This window comes from Opisthocomus hoazin, chromosome 2 (assembly GCF_030867145.1).
Source record: "Opisthocomus hoazin isolate bOpiHoa1 chromosome 2, bOpiHoa1.hap1, whole genome shotgun sequence".
NCBI classification, from domain to species: Eukaryota; Metazoa; Chordata; class Aves; order Opisthocomiformes; family Opisthocomidae; genus Opisthocomus; species Opisthocomus hoazin.
This window is the reverse complement of record NC_134415.1, coordinates 25,475,794-25,494,646: the sequence shown is the minus strand read 5'-3', so window position 1 is coordinate 25,494,646 and position 18,853 is coordinate 25,475,794. Positions and strand designations below refer to the sequence as shown.

Here is an 18,853-nt window from a genome sequence, read left to right as displayed (position 1 = left end):
GGGCTTGATGGATAACCGTGTCATTAGCGCTCAGCCCCGCGATCCGCATTTCCAGCGGGGCAGGGGCTACCCCATGCCGAGACCGCGATTTGCGGCTGTGGTCTCCCGTGGGTGACACACGCTCCCCTGCCCAAGCCCTTCTCCCCCGCGCCCCCGTCGTGCCGCAGAAAGGTCCCGGCCCCACCCCTCCCCTGGTTGCCGGGACCGCGCAGCGCGGACACGCGTGGGAAGCGCCACGGCCGCGCAGCTCCCGCCCCCTCCGGCGGCAGCGCCCGGCTCCGCCCTGCCCGGCGGCCCCAGCCCCGGGGCGGCGGCGCCCGTCAGGGGGGGGGTTGGAGGGGTCCGCCCGCCCCAGCCCGCCCCGCGCCGCGCCTTCCCCGCCGGGGTCTCGGCCCAGCCTGGGAGATGTAGTCCCGGCTCCGGGGCTCGCCGGAGGCCGGCGGGGCTTCGGCGGGGGGAACTACGTTTCCCAGGCCCCCCTGCTGCTCGGCCGGGCCGCGGGAAGGGCCGGGCTGTCAATCAGTGCGCGTCGGCGGGGGCAGCGAGCCGGGGATGCCCCCCCCGCCTCCCGCTAATAATAAGCGCTTCAGAGGCTGGCGGGCGGGGAAGCAAGTGTCATGCGGGCGCGCCGTGAGGGGCCGAGCTCCGGCTGAGCGCCCGGGTCCGCTCTGCCGCCGGCGCAGCCCGGAGCGGGGGGTGAAATAAAGATACCCAAGGCAGCCTCGGAGCTGGTTCCCGGGGAAGGGGCGAGAGGAGAGGAGCCCGGAGGAGCCGGCAGCGAGGTGGCGATGAGGCGCAGGAAGGCGGCGGTGGCGGGCGGCTGCTGCCTCGCCTTCCTCCTGGGCACCCTGCTCAACGTCCTCTTCGTCCCCGGCTCCGAGCACCCCCCGCCGCCCCGCGACGGGGCCACCCCCTCCCCGCCCGGCGCCCCTCGCTCCCCGCCGCCGCCGCCGGAGGAGGAGGAAGGCGGCGGCCGGGCCGCCCTGGCGCGGCAGATCCGCGAGCGCTACGAGGAGGTGCTGCGGTACCGGCGGCACCGGGCGGCGGCGGCGGGGCGGCGGCCGCTGCGGCCGCGGGAGCGGCGCCTGATGGACCTGGCCCCGCCGCGCACCTCGGCGGAGCGGCCGCGGGGGCGAGCGGCGGGGCCGCGGGCCGAGCTCTGGCTGGAGCCGCCGCTGCTGGGCTGTCGCGACATCCGCGACGTCAGCGGCGTGCAGTACTTGGGCTCGGGGTACACCAAGGCGGTCTACAAGGCGGTCCTCAACCGGACGCTGGCCGTGGCGCTGAAGGCGGTGGATTTCGGCGGGCACGACATCGCCCACTGCGTGCGGCGGTTCTCCGCGCTGGGGGACTGCTACCGCCTGGCCGCCTACAAGATCGTCAAGGAGATGGTGCTGCTGCAGCGGCTGCGACACGCCAACGTCCTGCAGGTACGGAGCCGCGCCGGGGTCTCGCCGGTTCGCCGCCGCTTGCTTGGCTCCCCCCCCCTCCCTCCCCGCCCCGCCGCGGGCAACCTGTCGCTGCTGCCGGCCCGAGCCGGAGCGGGCCGGGCCCCGGAGGGTCTGTCACGCCGCCCCGCAGCCCCGCTGGGTGGGCCCGGCGGCGCGGACGCGGGGGTCCCCGCGGGCAGGCCGGCTCCTCGCCCCCCGCCCCGCCGGGGCGGGCAGCGGGCGCGTCCGCGGGCTCTTTGCGCGGCCCCGCCGGGCAGGGGTTCGGCCCGGGCCCGGGGGCGAGGCGCGGGGTGCGGGCTGTGGCCGTGCCGGGGACGCGCAGCCCGAGGGCCGGTCCCGCGGGCCAGCGCGGCCCCGCCGGGGGTGCGGGCGGTGGGGCTGCCGCTCAGCCGCGGGAGCTCGGCGGGCCCGCCCGGGTGCAGGCGCTGGTGTGGAAATGCCCGTTGCGCTGCGCGTAGCGTGAGCGCCGCGGTAGAATAAAAGATGGACGTTAGACCAGACGGTCTCGCAGTAGGCGCTTTTTGAACTGAATGGAGTAAAGGAGTTTTGTGTTTCTTCAGCGGCAGCAGCAGGAGTACCAGCTCCCCCACGAGAACTTCAGATCCCAGCGATCAAAGCTCTCGAGTTTCATACACCCTGCAAAGAAAGGGTAGTCATGATTTATCCACGACGGGAAAATAGATATTAACCTTCCTTCCTTCCTTCCTATTCCCATATTCTTTCCTCCCTGGTGCCAGGTCTAACTATAATACATCAGGAGAGCAACACCCAGCGAGATACGAAGAGCTGCGCTCCCAGTGAGGATGCTCCTTGCTCCTCCGTCGCTGCGATGAGCTCTCGCTGGGAAAGCCGTGGGTGCAGCCGTCGTTACCGGCTGAGCCGACAGCAGGAAATGCACCCCGCGGCTGTAAGCCTGGAGGGGATTTTTGGTTTCCCCCGAGATTGTTTTCCTTGCTCAGGGGAAGCGAGCTGGCCAGGTGGAGCGTGAAGCGTGTGGTTTTTGAAGTCGCGGGTCGCTTTGGTAGGCACTGGCGTTCATTCCCCGTGTTACTCGCGTATATTTTTCTGCGCTGGGAAGATTCGTTTGTAAACGGCTCGCCCCTGATATTTACGGGTATCACCCCCCCCCCCCCGGCCTCAGAAAATGGAAGAGGGGCGCGTTGTCTGCGAAGGGTCTCCGGCAGCCGCCGCGGTGTTCCCGCCTGTGCGGGAAGATGCGGCAGAGCTTGGGGCAGCCGCGGTAGCGCAGCCCCCCCCGCCTCGATGTTGGGGGAGGGGGGGGGAAGGGGCGATGCGAGGGGTCGGGGGTGGGGGGGGGTGGGGAGCGCCGGGGGAAGAAGCGCGCCCAGCCCCTCCGTGCCGGGAAACTGCTCTCACGGGCACAGATCCCGCCTGGTAATTAGGGCTTCATATTTACATGCCACCCAATTTAAAAATAGATGACGCTTAAATCAGAAACATGTCTTTGGTTGCGTTCCGATTTTGTCGTCGGGTTTTCTTTTGTCTGCCCTCCGGCTCCATCACCCCCTGGGGCAGAGCTGCCTGGCGGAGGGAGAGCAGAGGAGCCCTGAGCCCCCCTACATCACCCTCCTGCTTGTTGAACATTTTACATTCTGGGGACACGCGGGGCGAGGTTACCGCGGCGTGAGCGAGGGCCAAACGTTTGGTAAGACGTTACCTTGACAGGAGACTATAAAAATGGACCCGACAGGCTTTATCTAGGCACGGTCGGGACAGCCCCATGGGCCAGGGACAGGTCTCTGGAGCTATAAAACTGGTGCAGAAAAAGGGGACCAGTGAGCAACGTGATATTTATTGGTTATGTCTCTGTTAAAACCTCGAAGGGGACAGGATCTGCCACCCTCAAGACTGGGTTTTTTTTTTTTTTAGCTTCTTTTCAGTGAAAGCCGTCCGAGGGCTTAGAAATCACTGTCCAGGGTTTGTGGCCGAAGGAGGGGGAATCGGTTCAGAAGCCGACATCTCCCTTGTCTCCTGGCTCTTGACAGGCGCTTCGGGTCCCAATGCAGCAGCAGGGCCCGTACTGTCTACAGCTGCCGCAGGCACTGCACAACATCTCCTGCGCCAGCAACGGCTGGGAGCTTTTCTGCCTCCTTTGCTCCTTACCTATTTCTTTGCTCCTGGCAACCCCTGTCATACCCAGATGGAAGCCGGCTGCTGTCAGTGGCCCGAGGAACATGCCCCCGCCCCCCCCCCCCCCCCCCCCGGCCACTCTGCCGGTACCCACCTGAACCCCACGCCGCGCCGAGGGGAGTAGCCCCGGGGCCCGGGGACACATCCACGCGGGTCGCCGGGCCACCGTGGGCAGGGGAACGGCATGGTGGTGGCTGTTCGGGGTGAACACGCTCACGGGTTTCTGTTGCTGGAAATGAAGTTCCGTGTAGGTGCAGTTCTAGGAAAGGGTTTTTTCCTGTAAATCTCTGGCAGCTGACAGCCTGAAGTGTAGCTTGTAAGATAACAGGCTTGTTCTTTACTGTCTCAGCAGTTCCCATTGTGGCCTGTCTCTTGTCAAAATCAGCTTTTTTTTTTTTTTTGTTAGCCATCCTTTTAAAAGACTTGATTATTGTACAATATATGATAGAGGGGGAAAAGAGCTCTTTCGAGAAAGTACCACTGCCTTCAGACAGCACGCTGACATCCCCACCGTGCCCTCCGCCGGGGGAAGGAGCCAGATGTGTTGGCTCCAGCAGATGTGGTGAGTCAAGTCCATCAAAAGGAAGGTGGAAAATCGGCAAGGGGAAGAGTGGTTTTGCACCAGCCGACGCTGAGGCGAGGGCACCTGGCCCTCCTGTTCTTACTGAGGTGCCCTGCCTGTCCCCAAGCGTGCCCGCACGCTGGGCCTTCGCCCGCCTCGCCCCGCAGCCGGGGTGGAGGGCAGGTGCAGGCCGCAGCGGGGAAAGGTTTGCCTTGGAGCGGGCGAGAGGGGTGGTTCATTAAAGCCCATTTTGTAATGAGGGGCGCTGGGGAAGAGGGGGAACTGGGATTTATTGCAGCAGAGGACTTAGCGGCCCGCTAACTGCTTCGCAGTGGCTCTGTGTCGGGTGCTGTGCCTGATCCCTTCCCTTGCCGCTGTGCCAGGGTTTCTGTTCTTGCAAAGTTCAAATGCCGCTGCCTGAATCCTGGCTTTCCCTGCGCTTCGGCGATGAGGATGATTTAGCGAGCTTTAATTCCTCCCTGCCCCTGTTTGAGGAAGAAAAGAAAATCAAACCATTTGCAGTTAATTTCAAACAATGAGCGCGATTGTAAAGGCACAAAGGCAATGTTTGATTTACTGTAATAATGTAATTATAGCCCTGGAGTATCAGAACTAAGGGTGTTGTCATTCATGGGCATAAGCGGTTCTTTGGGGGAATTCTCCTTCCTTTTCACTGCTGAAGAAAGGGGAGGGAAGGTTTGAAACTGCAGACGTTTGAAAAAGCGCAAGCTTATTTCTGTGACAGCTATTTATCAGCACTTCTAGTGTGAGTTCACAGTGATTCATTTAAGCAGGAGCTACCGCTCTCTGAAAAACAAACACAAAAGCTCCAGGAAAAGGGTTGTCAGTGTCTGAAGCCAGTGGAAGACACCAGCTGCTAACAGAACTGGTGGGTTGCAGGCTGCCCAGGCACGGCCGTTTCATTTGGCTCGTTTAGCTTTAGTGTAAAGTTAAAACACGCAGATGAAATACTGAGATGGCGTCAGCACTAAAAAAGTCGCCGTCCAAGTTAAGATGTCAAAGCGGTTTCTGTATGAATTGGTGAAGTTAGCTCTGGTGTATTTTTTATTGATTTGTTTTAGGTGGTCGTGATTACAGCGAGAATATTTCTCACTTAAAAAATTCATTGAATAAAATAGTACCGAAAATAATGCATCACTTGCTGTTGACAAGTTCAGTAGACTTAAGATGTGCTAGCCGGTCATGGTATTTTTAAATACCTGGTTTTAAATAAGGTTTTCTTTTCTTTACATGTGATAATATCGGACATTTTACCCTGATGGTTTCCCTATACATATGCATAGCCAGCAGGATAGGGCAGTTTTAATTTTAATGTGAGAATTAAAATACTAAAGCTTTCTATACAGTTTGCTTATTCGAAGTGGAAGTAGACAGTCTTTCCCAAGTGTGGAGAAAGTCAATATACAATTAATTTCCAGTGCAAATACTTATTGCATAGGGAGTGTGTGGGCTCTCGAAGGTCTGGTCCTTCCCCATCCTTCTTGCATGAATCCACTGTTGTTTTCACAGGAAGGGGGAGGGGAGGGGGAGATCAAGCCAAGGTGGAAACGGCTACTCAGGGACCTCTTCCCTGTTGCCAGCGGGTGGGCACTGAGTCCCCTCTGGTGGGAATGGTGCAGGATTCTCAGCACCAAGCCTTGGTCTGCAGTTGGCTGGACTTGGACTGTGGCAATTTTGGGAACGGCTGGGCTGAGAAGAGTGCCATGACTGCTGACACCAGCCGGTGGGTGGCAACATGGAGAATTGGTCATTCTGAATTTTGGATGGGCCAGCAGAGGTTCGCAGCTGCTGGGAGCAAACCTTTCAAAACCAAGCGCTGAATGAGAATTAACCTTCCAGGCTGGGCTGGGTCTGGCTGGGGTCTGACCATGCGCTCCACATGCGGTCATCCGTAGGGGCTTGCTGCAAGCAGGAGCGTCGGTTTAGACTGGGATTTTTTTCTAAAGTAGCTCAGTTGAACTGCTGTTGGGACAGGTTGGCTAAAGATTAATGAGGCCACCACACACGGTGCAAGACTAGGCTGACACCATCTGTTTAACTGGCGTTAGGATCAGAGGAACTTCAGGTCTGGGCAGATGAGCCTGCCAAATCCTGGTGAGGTGGCAGGAGATGTTCGCACTGCTTGCTCGCCACCTCATTCCTCTGGAAAAGCTGCCACCACCGCTGCCTGGCAAGCAGAGGTGGAACTGCTTCTTTGTCCCAGTCGCTCCGCTGCTTGACATTGCTGTAGGTGCACCTTGCAGGACACGAGGCGTCTAAGTCACCTTAGCGTCCTTCAGAATTGGTGGTGGTGGTCCACACAGGGTGCCAGCACTGGATATTTCCATGGGTGGAGAGAAAAAAAGCAGGCAGTGCCACCTACTGATGGCTCAGTGGAGACAGCTCTCTGCTGCTAACAGATGTCCTCACAGCCCCAAGGAGCTCGGGGTGGAGTGGAGAAGGGCAGGGAGAGCAGACAGATGCGGTTTGGCGAGGAAAGAAGAATTACAGAAAGTGCTTCTTTATTGCGAGACTGCTTCCCAGAAGGCCCAGATGTTATCCTGCACTCTTAAGAGTGAAGAAAGGATCTGTTAACAAGAACTCCAGAGCTGCTGGAAGCGCAGAGCTGATACAATTGCAAACCAGCTCTAACTGTTCGTGTCACTGGAAGACAAGCTGTACGTCTTGATGCTGAGGTTGTCATGTAACGATTTTTCCCATTGAATTGCATGGAATGGCAGAGAGTGTTCAACTTGCAAAGCTGTTGGCAGGAATGGCTTTCCAGAAGGCACGTGCCATCACAGAAGTTAAAAAGGCTACATCGTCCGTCCATTTGAAAGCAGCCTTCATAAAACTAATCCCAATCACTTGTTGAATGATTTCTGTGATTGCTTCTCAGTTTTATGTGCCATGTAAATCATTCCAGAAGACTCTGGTTTGAATTTCTGCCTCCTTTATGGGAGCTGGTGACTTGCAACCTCATCCAGTTTCCCTCAGGGGAGCTCAGCAATGCTCCTTCTGCACAGTGGCTCAGAGAGGTCACCGGTCACCATGGGATGCTGTGGGTACAATGAAGTTCTGCTGTGCTGCTTGCCTTTTTTCATACAGTGACGATGAGTGAACAAGGCCACTCCACCCTGTGAAAATCCTGGCCTGGAAATTAGTTATGACCAGGGCAGAATTGCAAGGGAAAGCACATGTTTTTTAGAGTTTCTTTTCACTTCCCCCTGCAAGTGTGGCGTAGCTTGGTAAAATCTCTTCTCCCTGGTGATAGAATGCGTGGGAATGGTTCAAAGCTGCACCGGGGGAGGTTTAAACTGGGCATTAGGAAGCATTTCTTTACCGAAAGAGTGGTCAAACCCTGGAACAGGCTTCCTAAGAGAGGTGGTCAATGACCCAAGCCTTCAGTGTTTAAAAGGCATTTAGACAATGCTGTTAATAACATGCTTTAGCTTTTGATCAGCCATGAAGTGGTCAGGCAGTTGGACTAGATGATCATTGTAGGTCCCTTCCAAATGAAATTATTGTATTCTATGATGGTTGTGACCGTTTTGTACATGCTCTGTCTTCTTGTTGCAGCCACATTTTGGGAAGGGCTGGTAGGGCTGTGGTGGTTAGCCTCCCTGGCTCTGCCCCTCTGCTCGCTGCACAGACACCGAGAGCATGGGTGGACTCAGGCGTGAGCTGGCCCACACTGAGAAGTGTGGCAACCCTGATTTATGAAGTGCCTGTGTCGGATATACCAGCTGGGTTTTTTAAAGGTCTTTTTCTTGGATTTTTGTGCCGACACAGTCATCTGATGGTTCAGTTCGGGGCCTTGTGGCATCTAACTCCCACTGCAATTTTTCATTTCTGTGATGGCCATGAAAAACTTGACAAGAACTAGTTCTCACAGGCACTATGCTAATACTAATATTGACTCTAGACTAATTTTATAAGAGCTGTTATTTTTTGTCACACTCAGCTGAACCACTCAGTTTAGATAGTAGACACCAAACATGGATATTTTGTGTTGTTTTAGGCCAAATTTGGAACAGCACAGTCTGGAAAGAATCGCTTTTTTCTTGAATTGTGTAGCTGCAGATAGACTCCCAAGTTTATTCTAAAGTTCACCATGATAAAGTGCACAGTAGTGATATGGCTCGGATACCTGACAAAGAAGGATGATACAGATGGGTCTATGAATCCAAGTCAAGCTTTTCTGACCATGCGATGCACAGAGGTTAATAGTTCTGTAGTGCAAAGTCACATCATAATGAAGGGTTAATCCGGTGGTGCGGTGGAACTGAGTGCAGTCCTGTGGATGGTGGTCAGGGGAGCTTCTGGTCTGGCTATTTACAAGATAATGAACTGCACCTCCAGTGATACCAGCCCCTTTCCATTGAAATCATGGTTGTATGAGTGATCTATTTGTCTCCACTGGAAGGCTTTACCAGAGTAGGCTACTTGTGTGACTAAATATTTGCAGGGTTGGGCCTTGAGCTTGTGCAGTGCTATGCAAATTCGAAGTGTTGTAAATGTTTTTAGTAGAAGAATTTTCCACTTCAGAGTCTAAGGAAAGCAGAGTAAAAGGGAGATAACGTTACTAAATCACAAGATTATATAGCCAACATAATATGTGTCAGAACAGAAGGTATTTATGGATATTCATTCATAAATAAAAGCCTAGGCAGAACTGTGAATTTAGAGCTTAATATTTGAATTGGCCACTTGCTTGCTCTTGGTTCCAGTATGCAGCAGCAGAGGAAATCCTGTCTCACAGCTTTCAGCACACAGTTTTGGTCCTGCTCTGAAAAGGTTCTGCGTGGTTCTGGGCACGCCCTGCATGAAAGTCTTTTTCCCAGTGAGGTGCAGGACTTGGCAGGGCTTGACTGCTGAATTTCAGTGAGGAAGATCAATTCACTTCTCATCCACCGTCTCTATGTATCCAGTAGCAGGAAGGCTGACATTGGATTGGATCTTCACTGAGTTTAGGCCTTTCAGGGAACTCATCCTTTTGCCAGGGAGATGAGTGTTACAGGTTTGCAGGTGCTTTTTGGACTGAGTAGGTGTGGCAATGTGTAAAAATATTTTAATATGTATTTTTGTATATATATAAAACATCTACAAGTATTATGTGTATCTATTATATGTAGAAATACATGTGCATTATATGTCATATATACAGTAATATATACCTATATATGTGCTTGTGTGTAGATTTATACATGTGTATACTGTCAGCAATGAAGGGAAATATTTAAACCCTGAAGGATGAGTAGATCTTGAAAGTGACATAAGCATCTCGAATCATGTATTGGTGAATCATAGCTGTATCGGGCAGTGCTGGATGTTCCTGCTCTCGCAGGGACTGTCCCAGTGTTCCAGGAATGAAAGGTGAATTCAAGGACTGGTCCCATAAAAAAAATAGTACTTTCACTTTGGTAGCAATAAAGTAGCAAGAGCTTCTAAAATGTGCTGTTATGCTTTTGACATGTAGCAGCTCAAACAAACGGCTCATCAGATGGCAATGTCAGTGGGAGCTTTTTATTTCCCCTGGGCACTGAGCTGCTACAAAATACAATCTTCACACAACCAGTTTTGATTAAGTAACGCTGTGTCCATGTATTTGTGAAATTAAAGGCTGTGGCAAGTGTTGACTACTGTTGCTCTTCATAAAAGTGAGGTGGTTTTTTTTTTTTTTTTTTTAGTTGCAGCAGTTAGGCCTTACTGCAGTTAGTTTGGGCAAGTCAAAATTAAAAGAGAAGAGAATTAGGTTTCTAGAAATTACTTCTGCTGTAGTGCAGTGGAGTGTGTCATGTATTGCGGCTGGAAATAGTGTTCTCAAGGTTCCTGTTCCTGGAGTCAGGGCAATCTCATGTTCATTAAAGGAAAAAGGGAGACATTTTCAGCTTTTGTCGTTGCAGAGAAAAATCTAAAAATTGTGAACATGAAGGGTAAAACCTAGCAAGGCAAAGAGAAAGACTCCCCATGCATTGTAATTTTTAGGGGGGTCGCGTGGTCTGTACGGGGGAGTTCTGACCCCCAGTAGCCGGGCAGCCATTCTGCCGCAGCGGGGCAGAGCCCAGTGCTGGCTGGGGAAGGCGGCCAGTCCTACCCTTCCCAGCTGAGCCACCTCTGTAAATAAAATGTAATAGTTTGGCAGAGGTTCTGGCATGACATTTCTTTTTCTGAAAATCCAGCTTGGGTGCCTACATTAATACAGGGGGGCCTGTTGTTTGCACAGACTTACCCTGCTGCTGATGGCTTAATAAGCTCCTTTATTTTGTGTTTTTATTCAGTAAGCTTGTCAGCTTTTGTGTAGGGGCTGACCTCTGCTTGCGCCCTCCCCCACCGGCCCAGCCCCTCTGAAAGGGGCACCTCTGTCCCCGTAATTTGTAGTAAAAGGGAATTGTAAAGGGAGGTGAAATGTCCGGCTGTAGGGACACGGGCTGCTACAAAGCAATGTAACTTTGGCAGGGGCTGACCCCGTGTGCCCCGCGTGCCTCAGAAGTGTTGAAGTCGATGGGAGTTTTGGGTGCGTAACGACGAACGCAGGACCGAGCCTTTATGACTGAGAAAATCCAGACAGTGAGGGAAGGATTCGGTAGACAGGGCTACTCGAAATGAATTACGGCAAACGATGTGAGAACAGGTCAACATTTCATATCTGGCATACGTTTTTCTAAACAGACAGAAAGGCATCCCAGTATTGTGACTGTTTGCTATTAGATTCCACACAAAAATCTATTGGGGTGGCATTTAAATGCAGTGACTGGAGATAGCAAAAAGATGTGGGATTGTATTTCTTTCCATTCATTTAATTGGAACCATGCTGTAAAGGCGTACGAAAACCATCACTCTGAAATATATCTAAAGTATAGCTTTGCAACGCTGAGAAGGATGTCCAACCTAATAGAATTTCAGATAGAGGAGATATTTTGGCTCATCTTTTGCTTCCAGCTATATTCAGTTTCCCCGTGTGGTTATATTTCTTGTTATTGTATGCATCCAGCTATCTGTTTCTTACTTCACCGTCTGGGAATACAAACCATTTTGTCTCATTTCAGACCTTAAAATGGATTGGACAAAAACAAAAAGGAAGAAAAAAATGAAGTATTTTGGGTAGCACCTCTGTACTTGTTTCTGTGTCTTAGTAAGTCAGCTTCTTAAATGAAAGGCCTAAGAATTACTGTCTTGGAATATTTAGCATCTATACGTATTCTGTATTTTGTCACATCTGTATGCTGGGTGGTGGTTCATCAGGAGGGGATGACTGTAACCATTTTAGATGCTTAACTGGCTGTTGGGACATGCCCAGTTTGTAATCATGGTAATTGCACATACAAATACAGCCGTGTAATTACATGTGCATTTTTGCATTTAGTTTCAGGAGTTCGTTTAGAACAGTATAAACGTGGCCCAGTAAATCCTTTCTATCTCAGACTTCTGTGCTTTTAGAAGTCTGTATAATTGCATAATAACACTGCATCTGCAGAGGTTTCACTCAGGTTACATTATATATTCTTGAAGTTAGACCCATACTAACTTGCTCAATACTGGGTTTTTCAGCTTGTAAGACTGATCAAGTTCAGCAGTACTTGTGCGAGAACTTTCTTGTGAGAATAAAGAGCAATTTAATATGAAACCAAAACTGGATCAGGACATTTAAGCTTCCACAATGACTGAGGTGATTAAATGGGCATTAATATAGTAAAACATACACCAAATACTTGGATACTCGGGCAGTGAAGATTTTTGCCAAGGTACAAACTGAAGACTAAAATGAAAGAATAGCTTAAAAGCAAAGTTCCAGCTCTCTGAGAACAAATCTAAATCTCTATTATAAATACTGGCATTTGTGAATTGAGGTAAAATAGATACAAACAGATAGTGTAATTAATTTCTACTTACGTGTTCATATGCACACAAATAGGTAATAAGACTAATTTCTCACTATTTTACGTGTACAGATATGTATGTATTACACAACAGTGATGTTTTTATGATCAAATTAATGTTTGTCTTCCATATTTCTATTACTGGAATGGTTTTTGCAGATGTGAAGAATTTCTAATGAAAACTGGTATCTTTTTTTGTATTCAGTGTTATTGTGACTCAACAGTTACTGAGATGCTGGCATTTCCCAGTCTGTGTTGCTTGCTCATTTCCCTGACGGCTTTTTTTCCCCAGTGGATAGTATTACTGGGCTGAAGACAAGCACTGAACTCGGCAGATGATACAGAAGCAGATGTTAGATTTTGGCACTGACCAGTGAGGGTTTTCAAACCTACCAAGCCTCATCCTGCCTTCTTAGTCTGCCCCCACACAAGAGAGGCCTGAAATGCCTAGTAAGAAATGCAGAATCCAGCTCGTCCCTAGGAAAAGACCTTTATTGTATCAAATATTTCAATTTAATGTCATTTTTTGTTAATTCAGAAGACTTAAACAGAATTGTGCTGATGTGATCCTCTAAGATAGTTTGCAGCATACGAAGGTCTAACTCCTGTCAAGAAGCTGCACTGAAATGGTGTCACAGATGATAAGAACAAACCCAAGTCCAGTCTGAATTGCTCTAGGTGAAGAAATGATTGCTGTTACGATCTTTGTCGTGGTTGTGGCAGTAAAGAGAAAAGTCTGTTTTCCCATTTCAGATGTTGATATCGGCATGTCTCTCAAATTCTCTGTTTGTGCATCGACGCCCAAGTCTTTTTTGACATGTTTTAAAATAAAATCTTCTAGCTCTATTTTTTGTTTAGGTTAATGTCTGTTTTTAAGCAGCTGTTTTGAAATACAGTGCCATTTTTACCCCCAAAAGAAAAATTGCTTACTTCTTTTACATTTTTTGGCACCCTTCTTTCCTTGAAATGTAGACAGCTATAGTCAGAGCTAGCAGAACAGTTCATAACAAATCCCCTATTTGCTGACTTTAGCCTGGTCTTTTCTTTCCTGCCTGGGAGGGTCAGAAGGCATAAGACTGTGCTCGATGCTCGAATCTACTTGCAGCGGTTGTGGGCAGCCTCAGCCCGCTCCCTCCAGCGATGGCACTCGCTGCTCTGGCTCTCTGCTTTCCCAGTGAATTAGGGTCGGTCCCCATGCTGCTCTGCATGAGCCTGGCTTCTTCTCCAGGGCCATATCCGAGTTCCCTCAGCTCAGAAGAGACCCTCATTGACTTCCCTGATCTTTTTAAAACTAAGAGGTTTGAAAAGTCAAATTACTCAAGGCAAGGCAGTAAAGGAATAGCAGCAGGACGGTTTTTTTAAGCTGTGTTTTCACACAGACCTTTTTACTGTATGGTTTATTTGACTGGGGCAGAGATTATGTTTAATTTTATTTCATGTGCATGCTGTTCTGGCTGGAAAGTTGCAATCAGATGCTTATCAGGCCCATTTAACTGCCTCTCTGCCAGGGCTTGGCAGGGAGTTTGTAAAAGCCTATCCCCCAGCACTGTCAGACGTTGTCCCGCTCCATATAAAGCAAGACATCTCTTCTCCATAGTCTTTAAATATTCTTCTTGTACAATTATTTGTGCAAGTGAAAATTAATCATTCGATTGTCCTTGGAAAATAAATACAAGAAGGAGCTGGAGCATGGCCTAAATTGCTATTTAAATGCTTTTAAATTGAAGAAGGAACTGCCAGATAACATTTTGGAGTATTTGCTCTTCTTTAATGATACTGCACACAAAAATCCATCAAGTATAGCGAGAGACAATTTCTGGCTGGGAAAAGATAAGTTTTGGCATTTCAATTGCTTTTCAAGCTACCCTGTCATTGAAATACACATTGCCAGTCAGTGCACAAACAGTAGTCCTATGGGAAATGTCACTAAAAGCTATTTTGTGATGTTTTTTAAGCAGAAAATCAGTCTTATTTAGCCAGGATTTGCATAGGCTAAACTAATTTTTCTCAGATAGAATTCTGTTTCTGCATCCATGGATGGTTTAAATTATATATATATATATTTTTTTTCTTAAACATTCGTTGAGGTAAGACCCTGTATGGAGGGGTATGCAGGGGGCACTTAACTGGCCTCATGCTGTATGGTGCCTACAAGAGATTCTGCTAGCTAATTTGAGAGCTTCATTTGAGAATTTCAAGAGAGCATCACTCAAATGCGAGCTGTTGAGGGGGGAACTTTAAGGCAATACAATGTGTAGAGCTCAGAGCGTCGTAAGAAATGGTCACTTTGTACCTCATCCACAAAGAAACGTAAAAGCATACCAAGAGATGTTACACTGATATTGCCTGGTTGTGATTTTTTTTTTTTTTTCCAGCTCTATGGCTATTGTTACCAAGATAGCAATGACATCCCAGACACACTGACGACCATCACTGAACTAGGCTCACCTTTAGAGATGATTCAGCTTTTACAGACTTCCTGGGAAGACAGATTTCGAGTGAGTAACAACTGTTTTTTAAAAGGACTTTTAAGAGAGCGATGAATACAAAATAATATCAAGCGTGAAGCAGTGGTTATGTACTATACAGTGCAGTTCACATAGATTAAGTGTTTGCTTTGCATATGATTACATCTTTGTTTAGAAACATCATTTAGCACTCCCTTTCTGCAGCTTTTAAGATACTGTGCTATTTTGTCTGTTGGTGTTATGTAGTTGTAGCTATTCTATGCCTTTTACTTGGTATCTTCAGACATTTCTTACTTGTTAAAGCTCGAGGCCCAGAATTTTTGGCATTGAGCATTGTGCTCTGCAACTAGTATTTAAACAATAGAACGATGTTATATTTCTCTCCTGATCCTTATCACATGTTGGTTTTACAATTGTTTTCTACTGCTTCCTGCTCTGTTCATCTTTTACTGGGGGAAGAGTGAAATAAATGTACACACATCTTAAAGCCGGGTTGTCCACCGCGTTGGCGATTTACCAGGAGCACGAAGGTCACACTTAATTTGTCCAAAATGAAGCCAGACTGCAGCAATGCTTTGATCAAGACAGCGCTGTCTCGCTCAGTGTATATTGGGATGTGTCATCGGCTGAGGTTAGCTCCCCAAGACGCTGCGAGGCAGCAGCAGTCTTCATCTAAAACACTTTGGATTGCATGGCCACATCTGTACCAGAAAATTAAAAGTGTGCCTGACTGATCTCGGGGACGGCCCAGCAAGGTTCGGCCCATGCCGGTACTGCTGCACTCTCATGCTCGCAGCAGGCTGGGTGGCTGCACGCAGGGCACCCGTCGGGAGCGGTCCCTGGGCCGTGCTGCCGTCGGGATCGTGCCTGGGGACTGCGCAGGAGGGCAGCCCTGGCCCCGCTCAGACCCTGGCCAGAGACCATGCTAGCAAGTGTGCGTGCGGGATTAGGTTTCCGTGCCCAGGAATGTTCCCTGGCAGAATTTATTTTACAAACATAGATGGAGCAAGTGTGTTCCCTGTGCTAAGCTTCAGCTCTCTTTTCCTGGAAGAAGTACAGTCTTAGTAAGTGGTAGAGGTACTCGTCATGGCTCCCGAAATACAGGACATGCCTTCAGCTCAGGGAAGTTTCCTTCTAGCGTGGATATTTCTGAGCGCACGATTGCAAAGGGAGATGAAGGAGAATTAGATGAAGGTGCTGAGCTGATTCACGGAGGTAGAATTACAGATGAAACATTCCTGTGACCACTGCTATGAAGTCTTAGGTAATGTCATTCTCATTAGTTTGTCTAGAATGCAACTAATCCAGAGAAGAAGGAGGAAATAAAACCGTATCTTCTTGATACATGAGACTTTTTTGTGGTACAGTCCTGAAAATGGCTGCATAAATATTTGACCTTATTCCTACAATAAATTTCCTTGTGTTGAAGAACGTGGTGGTAAGCTTTGTCCCCAGATCATCACCTCTGTGCTCAGAGATGTGTGACACTGAGCAAAGCCCTCGTCTGTGTGCTTAAAGCTTGCTGTGCAGGGTCGTTTTCAGCCCAGCTTGGCAGCAGGAACACGGGGCAGCAGCCCATCGGGGCTCAGCCCGCTCACAGAGGCTGCCAGTGCAGGAGCTGGGGCTTTGTAACGGTTGAGGAAAGGCGGTAATTTCAGATGACAACCTGTGGTTTTATTCAAGCTAAATTCTGGGCTGATTGGCAGTTGAAGGTGTGTGTGTTACAGGTTAATTTGAGTTGGATGTGCCTTTTATATAGAGTGTATTGCAGGATGGCACATACGTGAATCGTGTGTCCTTCCAGAGGGGGAGGCAAGGGTGGTCAAGTCTGGCGTCCCATAACCAGGCCTGTGTTCATCTACACCTGCAGGCATCTCCATGTGAGCTGTGGTATCCTGTAAGCAGGATAAAACTGTCCTAGTCTGGTCAAGCAGGAGAAAGTCCTAATGTCCTACAGGTGAAGGAAGGGTCTCTGAGGGATCACTTCAGACATGCTCAGCTTTCTGGTGAAGGATGCATTTAGGTGCTCCCCTGAGTATACCGTTTGTGCCCTGAGATTGAATTTGGATTTGGCTACTTCGATGCACGTGGCCTTAACAGGGTATTTTAACAGAAAACAAAGATTATATATATAAACAATAAAAAGCTTGCTAGACTGAATAAGACCTGTTACTAATTTAACACATAGAATAAAAATTCCAGTATTTAACTGAATTCATATTAATGCTACGTCTGCATTAATACATTACATAGTGGACTCTAAAGGAATGCATGAGTTGAAAACAGTACTTTGGTAAGGGGACCGAGTCCAACGTTCGTCGAATTTGCTGTCTAGTAATAGTTACTCAGGTTTCTAACGTGCAATTGAAAAGTGCAGCATCAGCACAGAGCTCCCACCCCAGTCTCAAAGCGGCGCATGAGGGGCCCACCAAGGTAGACGGACATGTGTGCTTAACCTGAGGTACGGTGAAGAGTTACAGAGAAGATGTGGAGCTCCTCTTTCTGGGAATTTGCTTCCTTCTCCCCTGGAAAAAGGCAAACGGAGAGGAACCAGTGGAAAAAAATTATAAAAGCAGTCAAAAGGCGGGATCAGTACGGAGGCAATACAGACACTGTCTGCAGTTGGAGCTCCAGGCATGGGCACAGGGCAGTCTGGCCAAAACTTCCAGACCTGGAGTCTGTAAAAAAGCAGAACCAGGCTGCATGGTCGAGGCCTGTGCGTAATGTGTTATTAAAAGTTAATGCTTTTATTTCTATTAAAACTAAGAACAGCAGCAATGAGCCCTGCTTCAAGAGTAGTGTGGGAAAGCACTGGTAAAGAAGCTTATTTTTGTTTCAGGTCTCGAAGGGTTTTACAATCAACCATGTTAATCCTATGAAAAATACCTTAGTTGCGACATTCAGTTTTGAGGAGAAGTTACGATGCTATGTTAAGTCATATATTTATGAATATATCTTCAGCTAAAGTAGTTTCACTTATATACTTTGTACTGAGCAAATAACGCAAGGTACCCACGTTTTTGCATTTCAGATATGTCTCAGCTTAGTTCGGCTTCTGCATTATTTGGCTCACTCTCCTCTTGGCTCTGTGACATTACTGGATTTTCGCCCTCGGCAGTTTGTGATCGTGGATGGGGAACTGAAGGTGACGGATCTGGATGATGCCAGCATCGAGGAGAACTCTTGCACCAGCAACAGCGACTGCTTTATGGAATTCCCAGCGAGGAACTTCACCCTGCCCTGTTCGGTTGAGGGACGATGTCAGAACATGAACGAAAAGAGGAATCTCTACAATGCCTACAGGTACGTGATTGCATAAGGTGAAAGAGAATTGAACGTGGGGAAAAAGTCTCCGGCATCCTGTATAGTTATTCACATCAATGAGTACGTGTTGTCTCGGAACTGTTACCCGAGTATGTGAAGCCATGAATAATTGTTTCGTTGGTGAAAATATGTAGCATATATAACTTTGTAAGTGTTTTGCATACTTTGTGTGTGATTCACCACTCAGTCTAATTTTGCGTTGGTTGAATCCCACTGAATTCTTCACACAAGCAGTGGTTTCCATAGGAGTGAAACAACAGAGTGGCCTGTGGAGGTGGGGGTCCGTTGGCTCTTGTGGTGAGACGGTTCTTCTTCAGTGTGAGCTGATAAGGGTCATCACGTGTCTTCCACCACTGGCTGACAAAAGGACTGGCTTCAGAGGCAGCCAGAGCTCAGCTCTCACCCTGCGCTCCGGCTCGATGCTCCCCGCCTCACTGGAGCCTGCTTCGGTAGGGTTATAACAGTCCCTCCTGCAGCCACAGAGAGCACCCTCAGTTGCTGATGGTCTGGGGCGTGATCCCAAACCCTTTGAAGTGAGGGCTTTTGCTCTCCTCCGCCCTGCCCACAGCCCCCGTGTCTGCACGGGCAGGGGCTGGGGGACTGGCTCCCGGTGCTGCTCCCAGTCCGTGGCAATGCCATCCCTGTGACCAGCTGGCCACACGGAAGAAAGCGTTCAGCTGACGCGTCCATCTTTCAAATAAGATATTAAGAGTTTCTCTGGATTTACAGTGGAGTCCTCCTGGGTGATGGCTTTGTGTTTGTGGTCTTGGGTCTCCCCCGTCGGCCATCATTCCCCTTGGAGGCCTGGGCCGGGATGCTGAGGGAGATCTCGTGGCTTTCTGGGGAGCCGGTAGCCGATGCTCCCTGTTGTGCTCCTCCTGCCGCCATCGCTCCCGCTGATGGGCGCTGCTGGGGCAGGCAGCTGCCTTGTTTGATCCAGATAGGAGGACGGAGGATCTCAAAGCAATGCCATAATGGTGTGCTCATTTCTTAGACTTCCCTTTCAAGTCTCATGCC

The 18,853-nt window shown here is 49.5% G+C and overlaps 1 protein-coding gene across 1 annotated transcript in view; it reads left to right on the top strand.

Annotated features, from left to right (window-relative positions):
* Positions 1–489: 489 nt before the first annotated feature.
* PKDCC (protein kinase domain containing, cytoplasmic) overlaps positions 490–18,853 on the top strand; it is a 36,836-nt gene continuing 18,472 nt past the window's right edge. The window contains exons 1-3 of the mRNA XM_075412911.1: positions 490–1,430; positions 14,420–14,542; positions 17,544–17,815. Coding sequence (XP_075269026.1) covers positions 789–1,430; positions 14,420–14,542; positions 17,544–17,815 — 1,037 coding nt within the window. The 5' untranslated portion in view covers positions 490–788. The remainder of the gene's footprint in view (positions 1,431–14,419; positions 14,543–17,543; positions 17,816–18,853) is intronic.